The sequence below is a fragment of the Eutrigla gurnardus genome (assembly GCF_963514095.1).
Source record: "Eutrigla gurnardus genome assembly, chromosome: 24".
Lineage (NCBI taxonomy): Eukaryota > Metazoa > Chordata > Actinopteri > Perciformes > Triglidae > Eutrigla > Eutrigla gurnardus.
Genome location: NC_139935.1, coordinates 5,194,431 through 5,210,201, shown reverse-complemented (window position 1 = coordinate 5,210,201; position 15,771 = coordinate 5,194,431). Strand labels below are relative to the sequence as shown.

The window sequence follows — 15,771 nt, the reverse complement described above, 5'->3', positions numbered from 1 at the left end:
TTAATCTCCAAACCAGCTGCAGACCGACGCCTTGAGACGCAGATAACCTCCGTGAATGTCGTATACCTCTGATCCATGGCGTTGGTGTTGGCCACGGACAGCAAGGCCATGGCACTGACGGCTTCAGCCTCCTCTGAGTCTCCTCGCTTGGCCTCCAGCAGGGAGAGTCCCAGCCGCGGCGAGCTCCGGTGCACCGAGCGCCAGTACTTACCTGATGGGACACGCAGAGGAATATTACTTACAGGTTTCTATCAGTGTGAGGAGTTTGTGTTCTGGAACTCACTGTGAGTCTCTAAAACCTTCTCCAGAGAGTGGACAGCGTTGGGGTTGGGCCTTTGCTCCAGGATGGCCTTTGGCAGCGGGTCCAGCTGAAAAAAGATGTGAACACGGGTATGAAACGGGCTGCGTTCACAAGACCCTCCCAAATACCTCCATCTACTCCTGTCACAGCGACCTCCTTACCTCCTGACCGAGCAGGGCGGCCACGCAGGCCTCGGAGGCGTCGCAGATGGCGGTGAGGTCGTGACCCCCCTCCAGAGCCAGAACGACCCGGCCCCCGGCGAGGGTCATCAGCTGCCTGGTCAGATAGCCGAAACCTGAGGGAGAGGTGACGGAACTCCATTTTCCCGACTATTTGTCACGGCGTGGGATGAGAGAACATGTCTGAGATAATCTCGTACTCACATTTGGACGTCAGAGTGTAGCCGCCGAGGGGCGGAGGGTGTCCCTCCACGGCGTCGAAGCCAGAAGAGACCAGCACGATGTCGGGGGCGAACTCATTGGCGATGGGCATCACCACGGACCTGAGAGGGAGGCAAAGATTATCATTATTATACAAAATCACAACATCTAGAGCTGCAGAGAGAAACTCAGGTTGTCTGGTACCTGAAGGCAGCGAGGTACTCCACGTCGCCCATGGGTGGGTCGAGCCCCCCGGTGAAGGCGACGTTGACGTTGAGCCCGACTCCGGGGCCGCTACCCACCTGCAGGGAGGAGACACGTGTCATTCTCCAAGATATATTGAGTTCTTGTGGTTGTTCTTCTAATATCACTCCATAATTATTTATTTGGGAATACAGATTTCCCCTAAATTCACCATTAGATGATGCATCGTTTGCATATTTAATTACATAATAATATTATATTTTATTTGGTGCACACTCACCTCGTCGGGTGCTCCGCTCCCAGGGAAGAAGTTGCCGTCGTCGTAGCGATGAATGGACAGGTAAAGGACATTGGGGTCATCGTAGAACGCTTGCTGGGTGCCGTTGCCATGGTGAACATCCTGAGGTTGGACAGAACAGGCGATTACAAACGTTGCCTTTTAAAGACAGACACACAACCCCGACCACGCTGCGCTCCCGCTACGTCACATGACCGCCGGGAGACTGACCCAGTCCACGATGAGGATCTTGTTGACGTTGAGTCTCTGCTGCAGCAGTTTGGCGGCGATGGCCACGGAGTTGAAGTAGCAGAAACCCCTGAAACGGCAGCAGAGAGAGATATGAAATTATGAATATGAAAAGAATAAAGAATAAAAGCAGTCAGTGCACTAATGTGCAAATAAACTTACATGGGAGTGCTTTCCTCGGCGTGGTGTCCAGGCGGGCGGACCACGGCGAAACCATTCTGGAAAGACAGACAAGACAGCGGCGTCAGGAGTCTGGACTTTTCCACTTACAAAGAATACAATACGAGATATATCGCGACCGCGGCTTACCTTCAGCTCTCCGGTCGCCACTTTGAAGACGAGCTCCACGACGGAGCCGACGGCGAGTCGAGCCGCACTGGACGAGTGGACCTCGTTCCAGATGGTGTCGCTGTCCACCTGGAGGCAAACACCGCCGCGTCATTCTCACACCTCGCATAGATCCACATGTATTAAAACTTTATTTACAACTCTCCCACATTCAATTCATTATTGCATCATTACTTACCCCCACTCCTCCACATGGTAGCCGTACGAACATGGGAGTGATCGAACCTGATGAGCAGGTAACAAACGTTGAATTAGGGACGGGATGTTAGCAGCCGTGTGTGTGTGTGTGTGTGTGTGTGTGTGTGTGTGTGTGTGTGTGCGTGTGTGTGTGTGTGTGCGTGCTTACAATCGAGTTTCTGTCGGAGCGGGTTGGTTCCATACAGCAGGACGTGGGCTTCAGAGTGAACCGTCTGCAGCTCTTCCAGAGTGGCCTTCCTCCCACGGATACACTACACACACACACACACACACAGCTCTCAGATGCAGTCGGCTTCTCGATGTGGCGTTCACTGTGCCGCCGTCTCCTCACACAACGTACCTCACACTGCGCTCTGAGTCCCGTCTCCTGCAGCCGAGACCAGATGCTCTGGATCCGGCCGGCGTGCTCCGGGTGACTGTTGGTGTTTCCGCACATGCACTGGTGCTTCTGCATGAGCGAGTCGTACACCAGGCCTGAAGGACCGCACAAAGGGAAGAATGCACTCGTGAAGAAAATGGAGCTAATTACAGCGTGGCATCTTCATGAGGATAACAAGTAGGGATATAGAGTTATGGAGGTTAAGTCGGGGAGGGTGACGCCCACCTGTGGTGAAGCGAGGTTTGGCGGGAGGGTCGGGGGTCGGGACGCTGATTGGGAAGGAGGAGGCCGAGGCCGGGGAGGACTGGGCCCTGGACAGGGGGCGGTGTCCCGGGAAGGAGATCGACAGGCCGGCAGCCTCCATGGACGCCTGGTAGTTTCTCAGCTGATGAATGCGCTGCTGCTCCAACAACAAGGCCTGCTGCTCACACACACACACACACACACACACACACACACAAACAAACAAGATGAATCACACAGCTGTTCAGTGAACCTCAAATGTAAATGCATTAGTACTAAAGGAGAAGAAGAATCGCTTCAATATATTCTATATTGCAAGTACAACTTACGGCCAACAGATGGCAGTCCAAACAAATGTTGCAGCTTCAGCGTTTAATCACAGAGATGTCATGGGGCAAAGAGGCATTTCTGTGTCTGTTTACCTGTCTGAAGAGCAGCTCCTGCTCCACCTGCCGCTCCCTGTGCTGCTGCAGCGCCTCCTCCTGCAGCTCCTGGGGGTCGAGCGGCTCCTGCTTGATGGTGACGCCCGGCGGCAGCGCTCCCCCGTCCTGGTGCTCCCTCAGCTCCTCCTCCGTCTCCTCCGGGTGGCTCTGGTGCTGGCGGCCCACAGGTGACTCGCTGGGCTTGGTCATCATCTGCGGATGGTGGCGGCGGCGGGGGGGAGAAAACAACAAAGGGGGAGGATGATGCTCCGATGTGAAATTAATTTCACAAACGAACAGCAGGATGTGACAAATCCCTTCTCCGACGTGTGAGGCTGCATTCAGCCTCGCGAGCACGCTCTCCGCTGAATCAAATTCCTGGCAAATCGCTCCTTTCTCTGGAGCATTCTTCTTTTAACAAGCTTAATTTGGATTACTCAGTCAGATTGGTGGCTTGCTCATTTCAAACCTATCCGCTCTAATTGAATGTGAGCGCCCGCTCTGCCGTCTGTACTCCGGGGCAAAAATGTGTCTGGTCGAACAGAGGCATTCCGCGCTCCCCGCCGCGCCGCTTTTCATCGTCTCGTTCTGGGGGCCTGCTGTTAACCGAGCAGCGATTCGCTTGTCTATTCATTCACTTTTTCCGCCGGCATGAAGCGTTCAAAAGTGCCATTCAAGGCTGCGGAGGACACAGTGTGAGAGCGTTTATGACGGGAAGACAAAGGGCGGCGAGAAGGAGACGTGTTCGCTGGAAGTCTCAAAGAGTGTTCTTCGCTACAGGTGTGTGTGTGTGTGTGTGTGTGTGTGTGTGTTTGTGTGTGTGTGTGTGCAGCATTGACGTCAAAGCATTCAACAACTCTTTTTCACCCTAAAGAGAGCTCTGTTATCAGATTGGTACTCCACATTAATTATCGTGTTCGAATCTGTACGCCAGAGAGGAAACATTCTGTTTTTCCACTGAAAATTAGCGCGCACACACACACACACACACACACACACACACACACACACACACACACACACACACACACACACACACACACACACACACACACACACACACACACACACACACACACACACACACACACACACACACACACACACACACACACACAGCTTTTCTATGACGTTTGATGTCGCAAACACGCCGTAAAATAGGGATAATTTTTACTATCTGCTACTTATTCGGTCTCTCTTTCAAACAGAGTTGGTGACTGATGGAACAAAGACGCTCTTGTGGCTTCGAGCAGAGCACACTAATTGTATGTTTAGTACGCTAATGAATTAGATCATAAATCATCCTAATCCCCCGTTGATTTTATGTGTTATATGTTCACCTCGACACACATCGCGCTGGAAAAGTGTTCTTCACATTATGGGGGCTGAAACTTGCTGTCAATTAATTTTCTGCAATAAATTGACACCACTACTCACACATTATAGACAATAAACCGTTGCATTGTGGTTATTTTGATTAGAATAAAGTCATATTTTATCATTTATCTTGCCAGAAGTCCGTGCCAGAGGCTGTAATCGAGATGTTTGTGTGAAAAGTCGCCACGGGAGAGCTCTGAAACATATGGAGGGAGGGAGAGAAGAGCAGAGGAGGAGGAAGAGGAGGAGGAGGAGGTGGAGGTGGAGAGGAAATCCCTTGTTTCATCCACCCACCTCTCCTCCAGCGAGTACTCTGCTTGAATAGGTAAGCGGCTGCTGCTCGCTTCCTCCCTGACCATATAAAGGCAGGGGCTTCCGCTCTGTTGCCATGGCAGCGCACAGTTACCTCGCAGTCGGTGGCAACCGTCTCGGCCGCACTCGACGCGGACGCCAAACATTCGCACACATCTTCACGTTAACCTGTACCTGCCTCCCGCCTACACGACAGCAGAAATACGAGAGAAAGAAACACACGTGTTGCTACCGGCCGCCGCCTACACCTACAACTACACCTAATTATCACCTTATATGAATGCAATATCATTCCATCACCGACCTCCATTTGTACAGAAATTACATGATAACACACACCCAAATAAAAAGCACATTTTAGGCTCTTCAAATATTCCGGATCAGGCGCCTTCACCTTGTTGAGGTGGAGCTGTTGCTGCTGAAACTGCTGCTTGTGCTTCTCCAGGAACTGCTGGTGCTGCTGCTGGACCACCAGCTGCTGCAGGGCCAGGGCCTGGGCGTGAGCCTGCGCGGCGCTCCCCTGGGGCAGCGGGGCCGACTGGGTCCGCCCCAGGGGCCGGTGCTGCCGCTGCAACTTGGCCATGGACGCCGCCGGCGACATCGACAGGCCGCTTACACCTGTTTGGACACAGAGAGGGAGGACTTCGGTTACAAGACGGAGAGGCTTCTTTGAGTTGTCTGGGAGAAGGATGCATTGTTTTAATCCAACATGGGCTTCATGGCGGAATAAAACACAAAGGCTCATTTTCTGCACCATATAATGGATGCATCCGTCTTATATCATGACGCACGCTTAGATACAAAGCACAGTCATGGTCAAGCTCAATAATTCACCCTTAAAATTACAATTTGCATATTAATTACTCTTGAATTCTTGAAATAAACGACATATTAATGGTGTTTTTGCAGGTGAAGTATTCCCTTAAGTGTAAGACTTTATTCGGGCTCGCAGCCGTTTAGGAAGCACTCGATGGCGAGCGTCCAAAAAACCCAGAACCGTAAGAAGTATTTAGACTAGGTGTCATAATGATGCATGGATCTCTGTCTGCACGGCCTATTTTGGTGCTGATTGAAAATTGGAAAAACGAATGATCGATGCAGTCATCCAGAGAGGTTTATGTTGAACCTCATGAGACCACGATGAGAGGTCAGAGTTCCTCAAGCACGAGATGAATACATGATGCCAGAGCCTCCCTTCCCCATGGGTTAGAAGGAAGTGCGTAGGCGTACTTATTTTATTTTTTTTCTGTGCGTGGACATGCGTGCGTCTGCACGTGCGTCATCGCCCATTCACCGCCAGTGCCCCGCTGAACGTAGCGGCGGAGTGGTAGTCAATGAGTGAGCTGATGGGGAAAGGGCGCACAATGCAACCATGTCACACGCTCGAAGCATACACTGACATATGAAAGGAGCTCATTAGTTTGAGCTACTGAATGGACGTCTGTCAGTGGGCACACAGCGTACCTCATACACCGAGTACTTTGACTTGTACTCACAGTTGTTTGTGGTGATTATCCTCTCAGTACAATCAACTCCACCACTAACAGAGCTCCTTCTTATACTAATCATTCACTAGTTTTAAGTAAAAACCTGCATCAGTACTCCTACCTGTCACCAGGGGGCTCTGCGCCGGGCTCTGCTCCATCAGCACCATGTGCTGGAGGAGTGGGCTGTGCGCTCCGTGCCCGCCCGTCCCCGCGACGGCCTCGGCCAGGTAGGGGGTCAAGTGGCCGCCGGAGAGGAAGGGAGGGCTGAGGGAGAGGGCCGGCTGCAGACCGCCATCCTGCTGGGCCGAGGTCACCTTCAACAGAGTGAAGCAGGGGAGGCTGATCAGACACAAACAAATTCACAGGTAAAAATAGTCTGCAAGTCGTTTCCCTTCTTACATTGGAAGCAGCGGTGGCCGTGGCGGTGGCGGGCAGCCCCAGGGTGATGTTGGGTAGGGACGGCGAGGTGTAGAGGGATAGCTGGTTGATGGAGCCGCGCTCGGCTCCGCCGCACAGCCTCTGGGCCAGAGACGCCTGGGAAAGCACAATCAAATGATTTATCATGAGAAAAAAGACGAGCACGGAGGCAGCAGCAGACATCCACACGTGGAAAAGAGCCACGCTTCCACCCTACTGCCGCGAGAAAGTCGCCACGGCCGTCAGCCTCCTCCACCATCGCCTGAGTGCCCTTAATGGCTGCCACAAATAGCATCTTGCAGGCTCCTCGGCTCTCTTCCTCCTCTGCAGACCCATCGTTTGAACATCCCTCACTCGCAGCCTTTCTACATGCTACAGAGTGCTAAGTGGGAAAGCTAATAACAAGCACCTGTAGCCCAGCAACCACACAAAAGGGCAGTGTGTAACTCGCATATATGACATTTAAATGCTGTGAGTTTTATGCTTAAAAGGATTGTTTGTGTTTATTTGCTGTAGCATCACACTGAGAATTGTGTTTTCACATGTAAATGCAGCAGATAGATATCCCGTTACCTCCGTGTGGTTGGAGAGCGACACGGTGATGCCGTTCTCGTTGGGGATGTTGTTGGAGCTGTTGTTCGGGGAGCTCGGGCCGGAGCCCGGGGCGCTGCTGCACGCCGAGTCTGAAACACGCCAATCAAACACAGTCACGCAAGAACATACAGCAACCCGGGGGAAAAAATAAAGACTTCTTGTAAACGCGGCGCTTGTCCATCACCTGCCATGTCGAGCGAGCGCTTCTTGGCGGTGGCGATGGGGCTGTCCCGGCGCCGCAGCAGCGGACTGCTCCTCCGCTCGCTCACCTTCTGCTTCAGCCTGGAGCGCAGCTTCAGGTTGGGCTCGGAGGCTGCGGAGACAAACGGCGTCATTCATTCTCACGCTGAGCTGCCACAGTGGAGGTAACAGGAAAAAAAAAAGGGGTGACTCATTTGAGTTTTTTCCATTAACATTTGATATTTAAAAATGCATTGTATCTGAATTCTGGGATTTCCTAAATCATTTTTTTTTTTCCATCGAGGATGATGCACCGTTCATTAAGAGCCACGCCTGTGCGTGATTACCTGCTCTACTTATAAGGAGGTGCGTCACTGCTTCTTGTTGCAGCCTGACTGAAGGTCAAAAGCCGTTTCAACCTCTGATATCTGGGAGGGTCTTGCAACATTTCTGTGAAGCCTCCTTGATGTCGAGCCGATAACCGACTCTCGGCGAATCAATCAGAAGGCTGGGAGAGTTACCTGAGCTCCGGTCTCACAGCTCAAACCGGGAGCATCCACGCATTGATCTGCCGTCCACAGAGCCGCTCTGTTATGAAACCTGTTTGGTGGACAAACTCGTACGCGATCCCTCCCTCCCCTCCTATTTAAACGCTCTCTGAACACGCCGAGTTCTGATCCACTTTCCCAACGACACTGCGGCTAAACAGCAATTAGCTCCAATTTGGGAGCCATGTCTGATCGCCTCGAGGCCTTTTGGTCTTTTGTGAACGCTGTCACTGAGTTGTGAATGGAGACAGGGGGTAGGGAACGGCATGTCGCCTAATGCTCTGTTTATTCTGACCTGCCAATCAGTGGCCTCGGCTAATTCCACTATTCATTATCCAATTTTTAATCATCGGAAGGACAGCTCAAAATCCAACGGCGGTACACAACTAGCCCTGATTATGACGTAAGCTCATAGAAATACTGAAACGCTACTTTACCTGGAGCGAACGTTCCTGAAAAAACATTTTAGAAAACATTTATCCAATGCCTTTTAATAACGGTGTGTCAGGGCTGGTCAACGGAGGTTTTATCGAGACGAAACACACCATTTCCAAAATGAAACTAAACATTTATGAGGGAAAACATTCTCTGAAATGAAAGTGGCAAAATCTGATTTGTGGAGCAAAATTCCTATAAATGAGCATTTCTGAGACCGCCTGTCCCTGAATTGGATTTTCAGAGCTTCAGAAACGATGAAAATAACAGTATTTCCATGTAAAAATGATACTGCCATGAAATGTGCAAACATGTAGCTTAGATGCTGTTCAGACCTGCCCCAATAATCAGAGAGTAAAAGCTGATGTCTTCTCGCTTAATCGGAAATTTCATTCTCAAACGATTCCCCTGCCAGAGGAATAAAAAAAGGGATTTTGTTTTAATTTGAAGAAGAAACTAGTATCGCACGTTCACTTGGAGTCCCTCAAACTAATGATTCATCCGAGGACAGTGTCTCTGTTCGTGAGGACGACGAAGCGACAGCGCTGCGCTAGAAACAAGGACAGTAATTATCCCGTCGAAGAGGAGTAATTAGGTTTTTTGGGTTCCGACTTCAACGGAGTGAAAACTAATTTTAAAAGTATGACAGTGCCCCAAAATCAGCGAAGGTATAGTGGAACCCAAGGAGAACGGATGTGGAGAGGCCCTTTGACGAAAACCTTCTGTGATGATTACAGAAATGCAACTAGTCAGATAAAAGTTTGAAGGAAAAAAAAATATATATAATTCAATTTTGGCAGATTAATCAACCAATTTCAAGGAGACTACATGACTTGACTATTATATAATTGGACGTCAGGCCTCGTGCGTAGCCTCAAGATGACCCGACCGCTGGGATTTAGGGCAGCGTGAGCACATACAATCACACATGATATCAATGCACAGACGGTGCATTGTCGCCATGTTCAAATGGGCCTCGCAGCTGAGGTGAAAGGTCGCGTGTTGCTTTGTGTTCATGGGTGTCGCGTACAGTACTGGTCATGTGAAGGCCTGGCTGCCCCACTTTAGGCTGCAACAAAACATACATATTTGTTCATCCGTGGGCCTCAAACGATTTGGCGTTTAAAGGAAGCATTACGCCATCTCAAGAGCTGTATCCAATTACTGGCATTTTAACATGAATCCGTTGATGCATTGTTCTCATTGTGCCGTGGAAAACAGCATCGGCTTCACTGCACTTCTGACGTGTAAAAGACGAGGCGCACAAAAGAGCGCTGTTGCTTCCTTTGACCGTTGCTGGGAGGCTTGGGTGCCAGTCCACTGCTTTATGGCCGCGCGGTGATATAAAAGAGCCTCTAACCTCTCCCGAGCTGGCATTACCATAAGTAAACCCCGCAAAGCACGTCATCGCTGTGGACAAATATCAGGGTGGCACAGGTCCTCTCCTCTCTCGGCAGGCCAAGACAATCCTCGGCCTTATAGAAATCAACGACTACTGACACTGTAGGTACGACCCCCCCGCCATCTTGCACCATTTCTTTCCCCTCTACATGAAGTTTTTCATCATCGCGCCACTTGCAGGATTTAGTGTGAATCCTCTCTTCATCCTCCACCTTAAATGTTTTTTCAAGGAATGTCCACTCTCATCTCCCTGATTATAACGGCTCTCCCTTTTTTTACCCTTCAATTTCTCCTCCCTCCCTCCCTCCCTCTCGTCGTCTTCTCCTCCTCTCCCGGGTAGGAATGTGGCTGTGTGGGCCAGTGTCAACTGTGGTCTATCTGCTGTCGTAGCCAGCGGCCTGAAGGCTCAGAGTCAACAGGGCCGGCTGCAGTCGCCTGCCGCCGCGCACTAAGTGAATAATTGCACTGTAAGACGACCGCTGCATCACGGCTACACCACCGCACACACACCGCTCACTTTACACACACACACAAAGCTGTACACATACACACACCTGACAAAAACACACGGCAAACAGCTGCTTCTACTCTGCAAAGGCTTCTCTACCTCGAGCGGCGAAGCCTCGAGACGTTAAGATTGTAGGTCACGAGAAAACTTAATTCCAGCGGCGCATTCGGCAGCAGCTCTAATGACTTTTGACAAGATTTATCACCCATTTAAGTTACAGTTGCTGCTTCAACAGTACAAATTAAAGTAAAACTTGAAAGCCAATTTAAAATCTAATGATGTAATTACCCTGCCTGCTGTGTTTTTCGAAGCTGAAGGTGTCCAATTAATTTCTTGGAAAATACACCAAATAATTAGAAGTTACATGGCTGGGGATAAAAAAAAAAAAAAGAGTGTTAACAAATGGCAAATACAATCTAAATTCAAATCGAGGATTGATGGCCTTCTGTCGTTCCAGGAATAGGTTGAAATGCTGTGTATTAAACACACTTTTATCTGCATTTAATATAAAAACAATATTGGATATTCAAGATTTGACAACTCTTATACGTTGAGTAAACAGAGGAGAGGTCTGATGGGTTTACTGTGTTTCATCAGCATAACCGTGAAAAGAAATATTGCAGTTGTGAATTACTTGACCCTGGGCAGAAGTATCATGCAGATTGAAAACAATAAAGGGCCAAGAATGGAGCCCTGGGGAACCCCAAAAGTAATTGCTACACAGCGAGAGGAGTTGTTCCCAACTGACACAGCCCTCAAGTAACCAGTTAGTTTTAATATGCAATCATCAAACAAATTAAAATTCAGCAGACATGTCCGGCAACACACAGCAGTACAATAGCAAGCATCAGAGTGCTGCCGAGTTAAATATATATAAGCTCCTTTCTCTAAACTCTTGGCTAAAAAGACACTTTTTGACACAGATTTATATTTGTCAACACTGTCAGAGACAATAAGTTTGATAAGTTGAAAACCAGCTGATTCAAAACCGCGACTATTAAAAAGTCAGGTGCTAAAATGTTAAAAACCTCTCTCACTCTGATGAACTCTTGAACCACCTACGCTTCCACTCTCTGCAACACTCTCATGTGGGGTATGCTGGGAGACCCTGACAGCCTAATGTGGATGTGATTAATGGCGTGGCGCTCCGATGCCGTTTAAATCACGCCAGGCGCGAGTCTGCACAGCAGCTACTGAACGCCTCTCTGGACGGCAGCCTGCATGGCGGCAAATAGGCAGCTCAGCACCGCTAAAGCCGAGTGTGCCAGCGGGTGTGCAACGTACCAGTCTTTCGCAGTGGGAAGTCATCTCGGGGGTTGTAGACCCCCAGCACAGGGTGGTTGTAGGGGGACATGCCGGTCTGTGGTGGAGAGCTCTGGTCCAGAGAGCTGTGTTGAGTTTTGCTGTAGAACAACAACAAAAAAGACGCAGGTTAAAGGTGTCACCGCTCATCACTTAGTGGACATGTGACTGCATAAGCAATCCGAACTGGACTAACTTCACGGCTGTCAAAGATGTGCGTGATTAACGCGTCATGCAAATCTCTTTGGCAGCGCTGCAAACACGTGCCGCCATCTGGCCGCTCGCTGCCTACAGAATAAGGTGGCGTTTGTAGGCAAAGTTAAGCCGAGCTGGCGTCGGACCAAATGCATGTTCCTGACAGGCGGATGTACACACATCTCATCTCTTCCAAAAAAAAAAGCCGAGGAGGATGAGAAGTCCAATGAGGAGAGAGAGAGAGAGAGAAAGGCATCGGATGCAGATATAAAAAGAGAAAGTCGGCGTCACTTAGAGTTGTTGAAAGTCGACGCTTGTGGGCGTCTCACCGGGTCGTACATCCAGATTATGTAACATTGTTTGGTTACGTATTTGCATTTTGTGTTTTTTAAGTGCTTTTATTGTGCCAAACTAAATACATAATCATGGAGACATTAATTTGGAAATGCTTTCCGTGTCAGGTGTGGAAAGTAAGTTCACAAAGTTCATACAAAACATATGATCAGATTCTAAAATGTATTTTTAACATGCATCCGTGTTCCTCAGGCGAACAAAGAGGAAACGCCGAGTGTGCACACCTGCACGGGGCTCCAGAGACGCTACAGCAAACATTCAACGTCGAGCCGTCGGCCTTGGAGCCCCTTTCATCACGTTTCAATATCCTGCTCTCACGTGCATGAGCGTCATTGTTTTACTTAACGTGAGATCAATCTTTTATCGGAGGAATGACTGTTCCTCACCGGTACCAGTAGGGAGCGTCGTTGTGGAGGCCTCCTTGGTTGAGGCTCCGCTGGGCCAAGGCCTTCTTCTTGTTCAGGACGAACTCCTGGAGCCGCATCTTCACCTCGGTGCTCGCCACGGCACCTGAGGAAGAGGAGAAAAACAAAAACACTTAATCTGAGTTACATCATACTTAGTATGAATGTAGCAGTACAGTTTAACGGCCGTTTTAATGGTAGAAATGTGAAGGGTTTCAGCTTCTCCACTACTTTTCTCTGTTGTAATATTATTGTAAATTAATTCTTTGGACTGTTGGATAAAACGAGCTCTTTCTGGACATCGCCTTGGGTGATAATGTTTTTATGAAAAACACTTTCCACTACCGACATTTTAGAGGCCAAACGATAACCCAATTAACCCTAATTGATAATGAGAATAAACACCCCGTAATGACTCGATACATAAATATACACAGTAGCCTTGGAAGAGTATCATTTCTCCCGCTCGACTCCCACGGACGCAGCCTCGATCCTGCAGCCACTTTTCCGTGCGGTGTGCAAACGGCTCCCAAGAACTCCTGTCCACTCGCTTTCAATGAGCTGTTGAGAGACATCCAGCAGGCAGCGGTAATAACTTGGCTTAACCCCCGCCAAGGCCACCGGCTAATACAGCTTGTTTACCACGGTAAATACACAGGTTCTCCAAGTAAAATGGAAACACACACACACACAGACACACACAACGGTCCTTTCAGCCACGCAGCATTTCGAGTACTTGTTAAGCGGTTCAGATGCCACCGAGCGGCGGGGAATGTGTCGCTTCATCTGTTTTCCAGTGTCTATAAAACATCCACTAATGCACTCGGGTCTGAAAGGTGAAGCTGAACGTGTGAAAGCAGAGATGTGGTTGTCTGGAGGACTTACTCTCTTGTCCCCTCTCCTTGTTCTTCAGCAGCAGCAGCTTCTGCTCCCTCTGCTGCTTCTCCAGCTCCTGCTCCAGGCGGTGGTTCTCCATCTTCCTCTGGTGCTCCAGCAGCTCCTGCTGGTGCTTCAACGCCAGGAGCTCTTGTTGCTGCTGCAGGAGGAAACACCAAGAACATCGTCGTCAGGACTTTTGTCATTACTTTCTCGCCTTTCATACATTACGTGCCACTCCTGGTTAAGATGTGGGCTGAAATATGGCCTCAAGCTTGAAACAAATATAAACAATTTAACACATAATCCAATCTGCTCACTTCCTCATCACTCAGAAAAGAGCATCTGTTACATCCCTTACACTAAAGGAACAAACCTGACTGTAAACCGTCGTGTTACTAAAAAAGGTCGAAAATAAAATCTGCATAAAAAACGTGTCCGCTCACACCGCTCCGTCTCATTGAAGTGTCCTTGAGCGAGACCCAGAACTCGCAGTGAGTCACCGCGGATAAGAACATCAATTAAATGCCACAGACGACGCACACTGAGAGCTGCTTTCACCGCCGTCGGAGCCTCGATACCGTTCCTTCAACTCAAGGCACCGAATCAAGTCCCAATTACTCTTTAATGTCGCTGTAATACAGAATAAATAGGCAATCTGTCCGTGCTTGTGCTCCACAATGACCTCCTTCTGCTGAGGGAAGTGACACTCTGCCCTCCTCTTCGCCTCATCCCCGCGCGCCCGATGGCCGTATTTGACCACTTTACTGTAACTGAGCGTAATGACTGCGTTTTTCTTTTTAAAACGCAGTAATAAACGCTGAACTCACACACAGACCCGAAACCCCCGTGGCTCAATAGACCAGAGATGCACACACAGATGAGTAATACTGCGAAGAGCTTTACTCACTTTATGAGGGTTCCCTGTTGTCAACATGCAAGAAATGTGTGTGTTTGCAGACTTATCGTGTGTGTGTGTGGCTGCTCCTAATGTGGAATTAAACTGGGCATGTGTGTGACGGTGTGTTTGCTGACATCTGAGAGGACGTGTAGGTTTTAATGCCCGTACGCCAGCATGTGTGTGTGTGTGTGTGTGTTCACGGGGGCTGTGAATGGGGCTGATTGAGGCCAGGCCTCCCTGCTCAGGCTGTGCGTCACTGGCCTCCACCTGAGTGGTCCTGCAGCCCCACCACAGGCCAGACGGCCCTTCAGACAGCATCACTCACCCCTCGACATCACACGGCGACCCAACAGAGCAAAAAGCACAGGAGAGGGTCCATAAATACTAGTGAGCAGAGGGTCGGTAAAGTAGAAAGAAAGAAGGAAGAGGAGATTAACGACTTTGATTGGCGGAGAGAAGAAAGGAGAAATAAGAGGAAGTCAGGGAGGAAGGAAGGAACAGGAAACAGGAAAGCAAGGGAGACACCATGGAAGAGAGGAAAGAGGGGAAGGCAGTAAGAAGGGTTACAGGGCGTAAGGAGGGAAGGGAAAAACAAGAAGAGAGGAAAGGAGTACGAGAGGAAGGAAGGATGGGAAGAGAGGGAAGAAAGAAAACGAAACAATTTGGCAAGGAAGATAAAAAGTAGAGGAGGGAAGGAAGGGGGAATAAAGGAAGACGGTAAGGAATGAAGGAAGGAAGGAGAGAAGGAAGACAGTAAAGGAATAAAAGTCTAGTATGAATCAAGTTGCACATGAGGAATTAAAATCATTACATTTAAATTTATGTAATCCTGCAGATTGCAATCTAATCTCCCGCCCACACAATCCATTTTTAGACATTTTAGTCCAGAAAAAACAAAACAAGTGGAGCTGAATCAGTATTAAAATTCATATTACAGCCGTAATATTCTCCAAAAGAACAAACAGTGGAATATTTTTACACAGCGGCTCAGCCCACAGGAGCTCTCCGGTGCTCTCGGGGGCTCTTGGTGTATCAGATCTCGGGAGTGTGGGCGTGCTGATCTAGATTCACTTTCCAGGTCACTACGATGTGATGCGTGCGACGATCTGCCGCACGTACACGCGGCGTGTATCGCCGGATGCTGACATTTAAAGTTAGGCTGCGACGGGACCGGGGTTCATGAGGATTTAGTTACGCAACGTGTTCTCGGTCGAAACACATCCTTATATTGCTGTTATCCATCGCCGGAGCCGAAGCGCCTCCTTGTTCTCGGCTCCCTCCTCACTCAGCGAGGTGATTTAAAGCAGACTCCGCTGAGTGAGTTTAGTCTGTTAATGAAGAATCCGGTGGCAGACTAAATCAAGAGCTGCCTCGGCTTTGTTTAGGCAGGTTTTAAATAGGTCTGGGCTGCAAGCCTGCTGCTCCGGCTGCTTACTCTTCTGCTTTTGTACTTAATTGTATTTGTTTTTGCATGCATTG

At 49.3% G+C, this 15,771-nt stretch overlaps 1 protein-coding gene across 3 annotated transcripts in view; it reads right to left on the bottom strand.

The window, feature by feature from the left end:
- Window positions 1-15,771, bottom strand: part of LOC311009626 (histone deacetylase 4-like) — a 35,189-nt gene that overhangs the window by 2,009 nt on the left and 17,409 nt on the right. For all 3 annotated transcript variants that reach the window (XM_084003925.1, XM_084003923.1, XM_084003924.1), the window contains 22 exons: window positions 13,401-13,551; window positions 12,498-12,621; window positions 11,545-11,663; window positions 7,373-7,501; window positions 7,168-7,277; window positions 6,577-6,711; window positions 6,299-6,491; window positions 5,085-5,308; window positions 3,002-3,214; window positions 2,562-2,757; window positions 2,298-2,431; window positions 2,106-2,208; window positions 1,938-1,984; window positions 1,721-1,828; window positions 1,574-1,629; window positions 1,394-1,481; window positions 1,166-1,285; window positions 886-983; window positions 685-803; window positions 463-596; window positions 284-368; window positions 67-211 (listed from right to left, as the gene is read on the bottom strand). In XM_084003925.1, coding sequence (XP_083860051.1) covers window positions 67-211; window positions 284-368; window positions 463-596; window positions 685-803; window positions 886-983; window positions 1,166-1,285; window positions 1,394-1,481; window positions 1,574-1,629; window positions 1,721-1,828; window positions 1,938-1,984; window positions 2,106-2,208; window positions 2,298-2,431; window positions 2,562-2,757; window positions 3,002-3,214; window positions 5,085-5,308; window positions 6,299-6,491; window positions 6,577-6,711; window positions 7,168-7,277; window positions 7,373-7,501; window positions 11,545-11,663; window positions 12,498-12,621; window positions 13,401-13,551 — 2,831 coding nt within the window. The remainder of the gene's footprint in view (window positions 1-66; window positions 212-283; window positions 369-462; window positions 597-684; window positions 804-885; window positions 984-1,165; window positions 1,286-1,393; window positions 1,482-1,573; window positions 1,630-1,720; window positions 1,829-1,937; window positions 1,985-2,105; window positions 2,209-2,297; window positions 2,432-2,561; window positions 2,758-3,001; window positions 3,215-5,084; window positions 5,309-6,298; window positions 6,492-6,576; window positions 6,712-7,167; window positions 7,278-7,372; window positions 7,502-11,544; window positions 11,664-12,497; window positions 12,622-13,400; window positions 13,552-15,771) is intronic.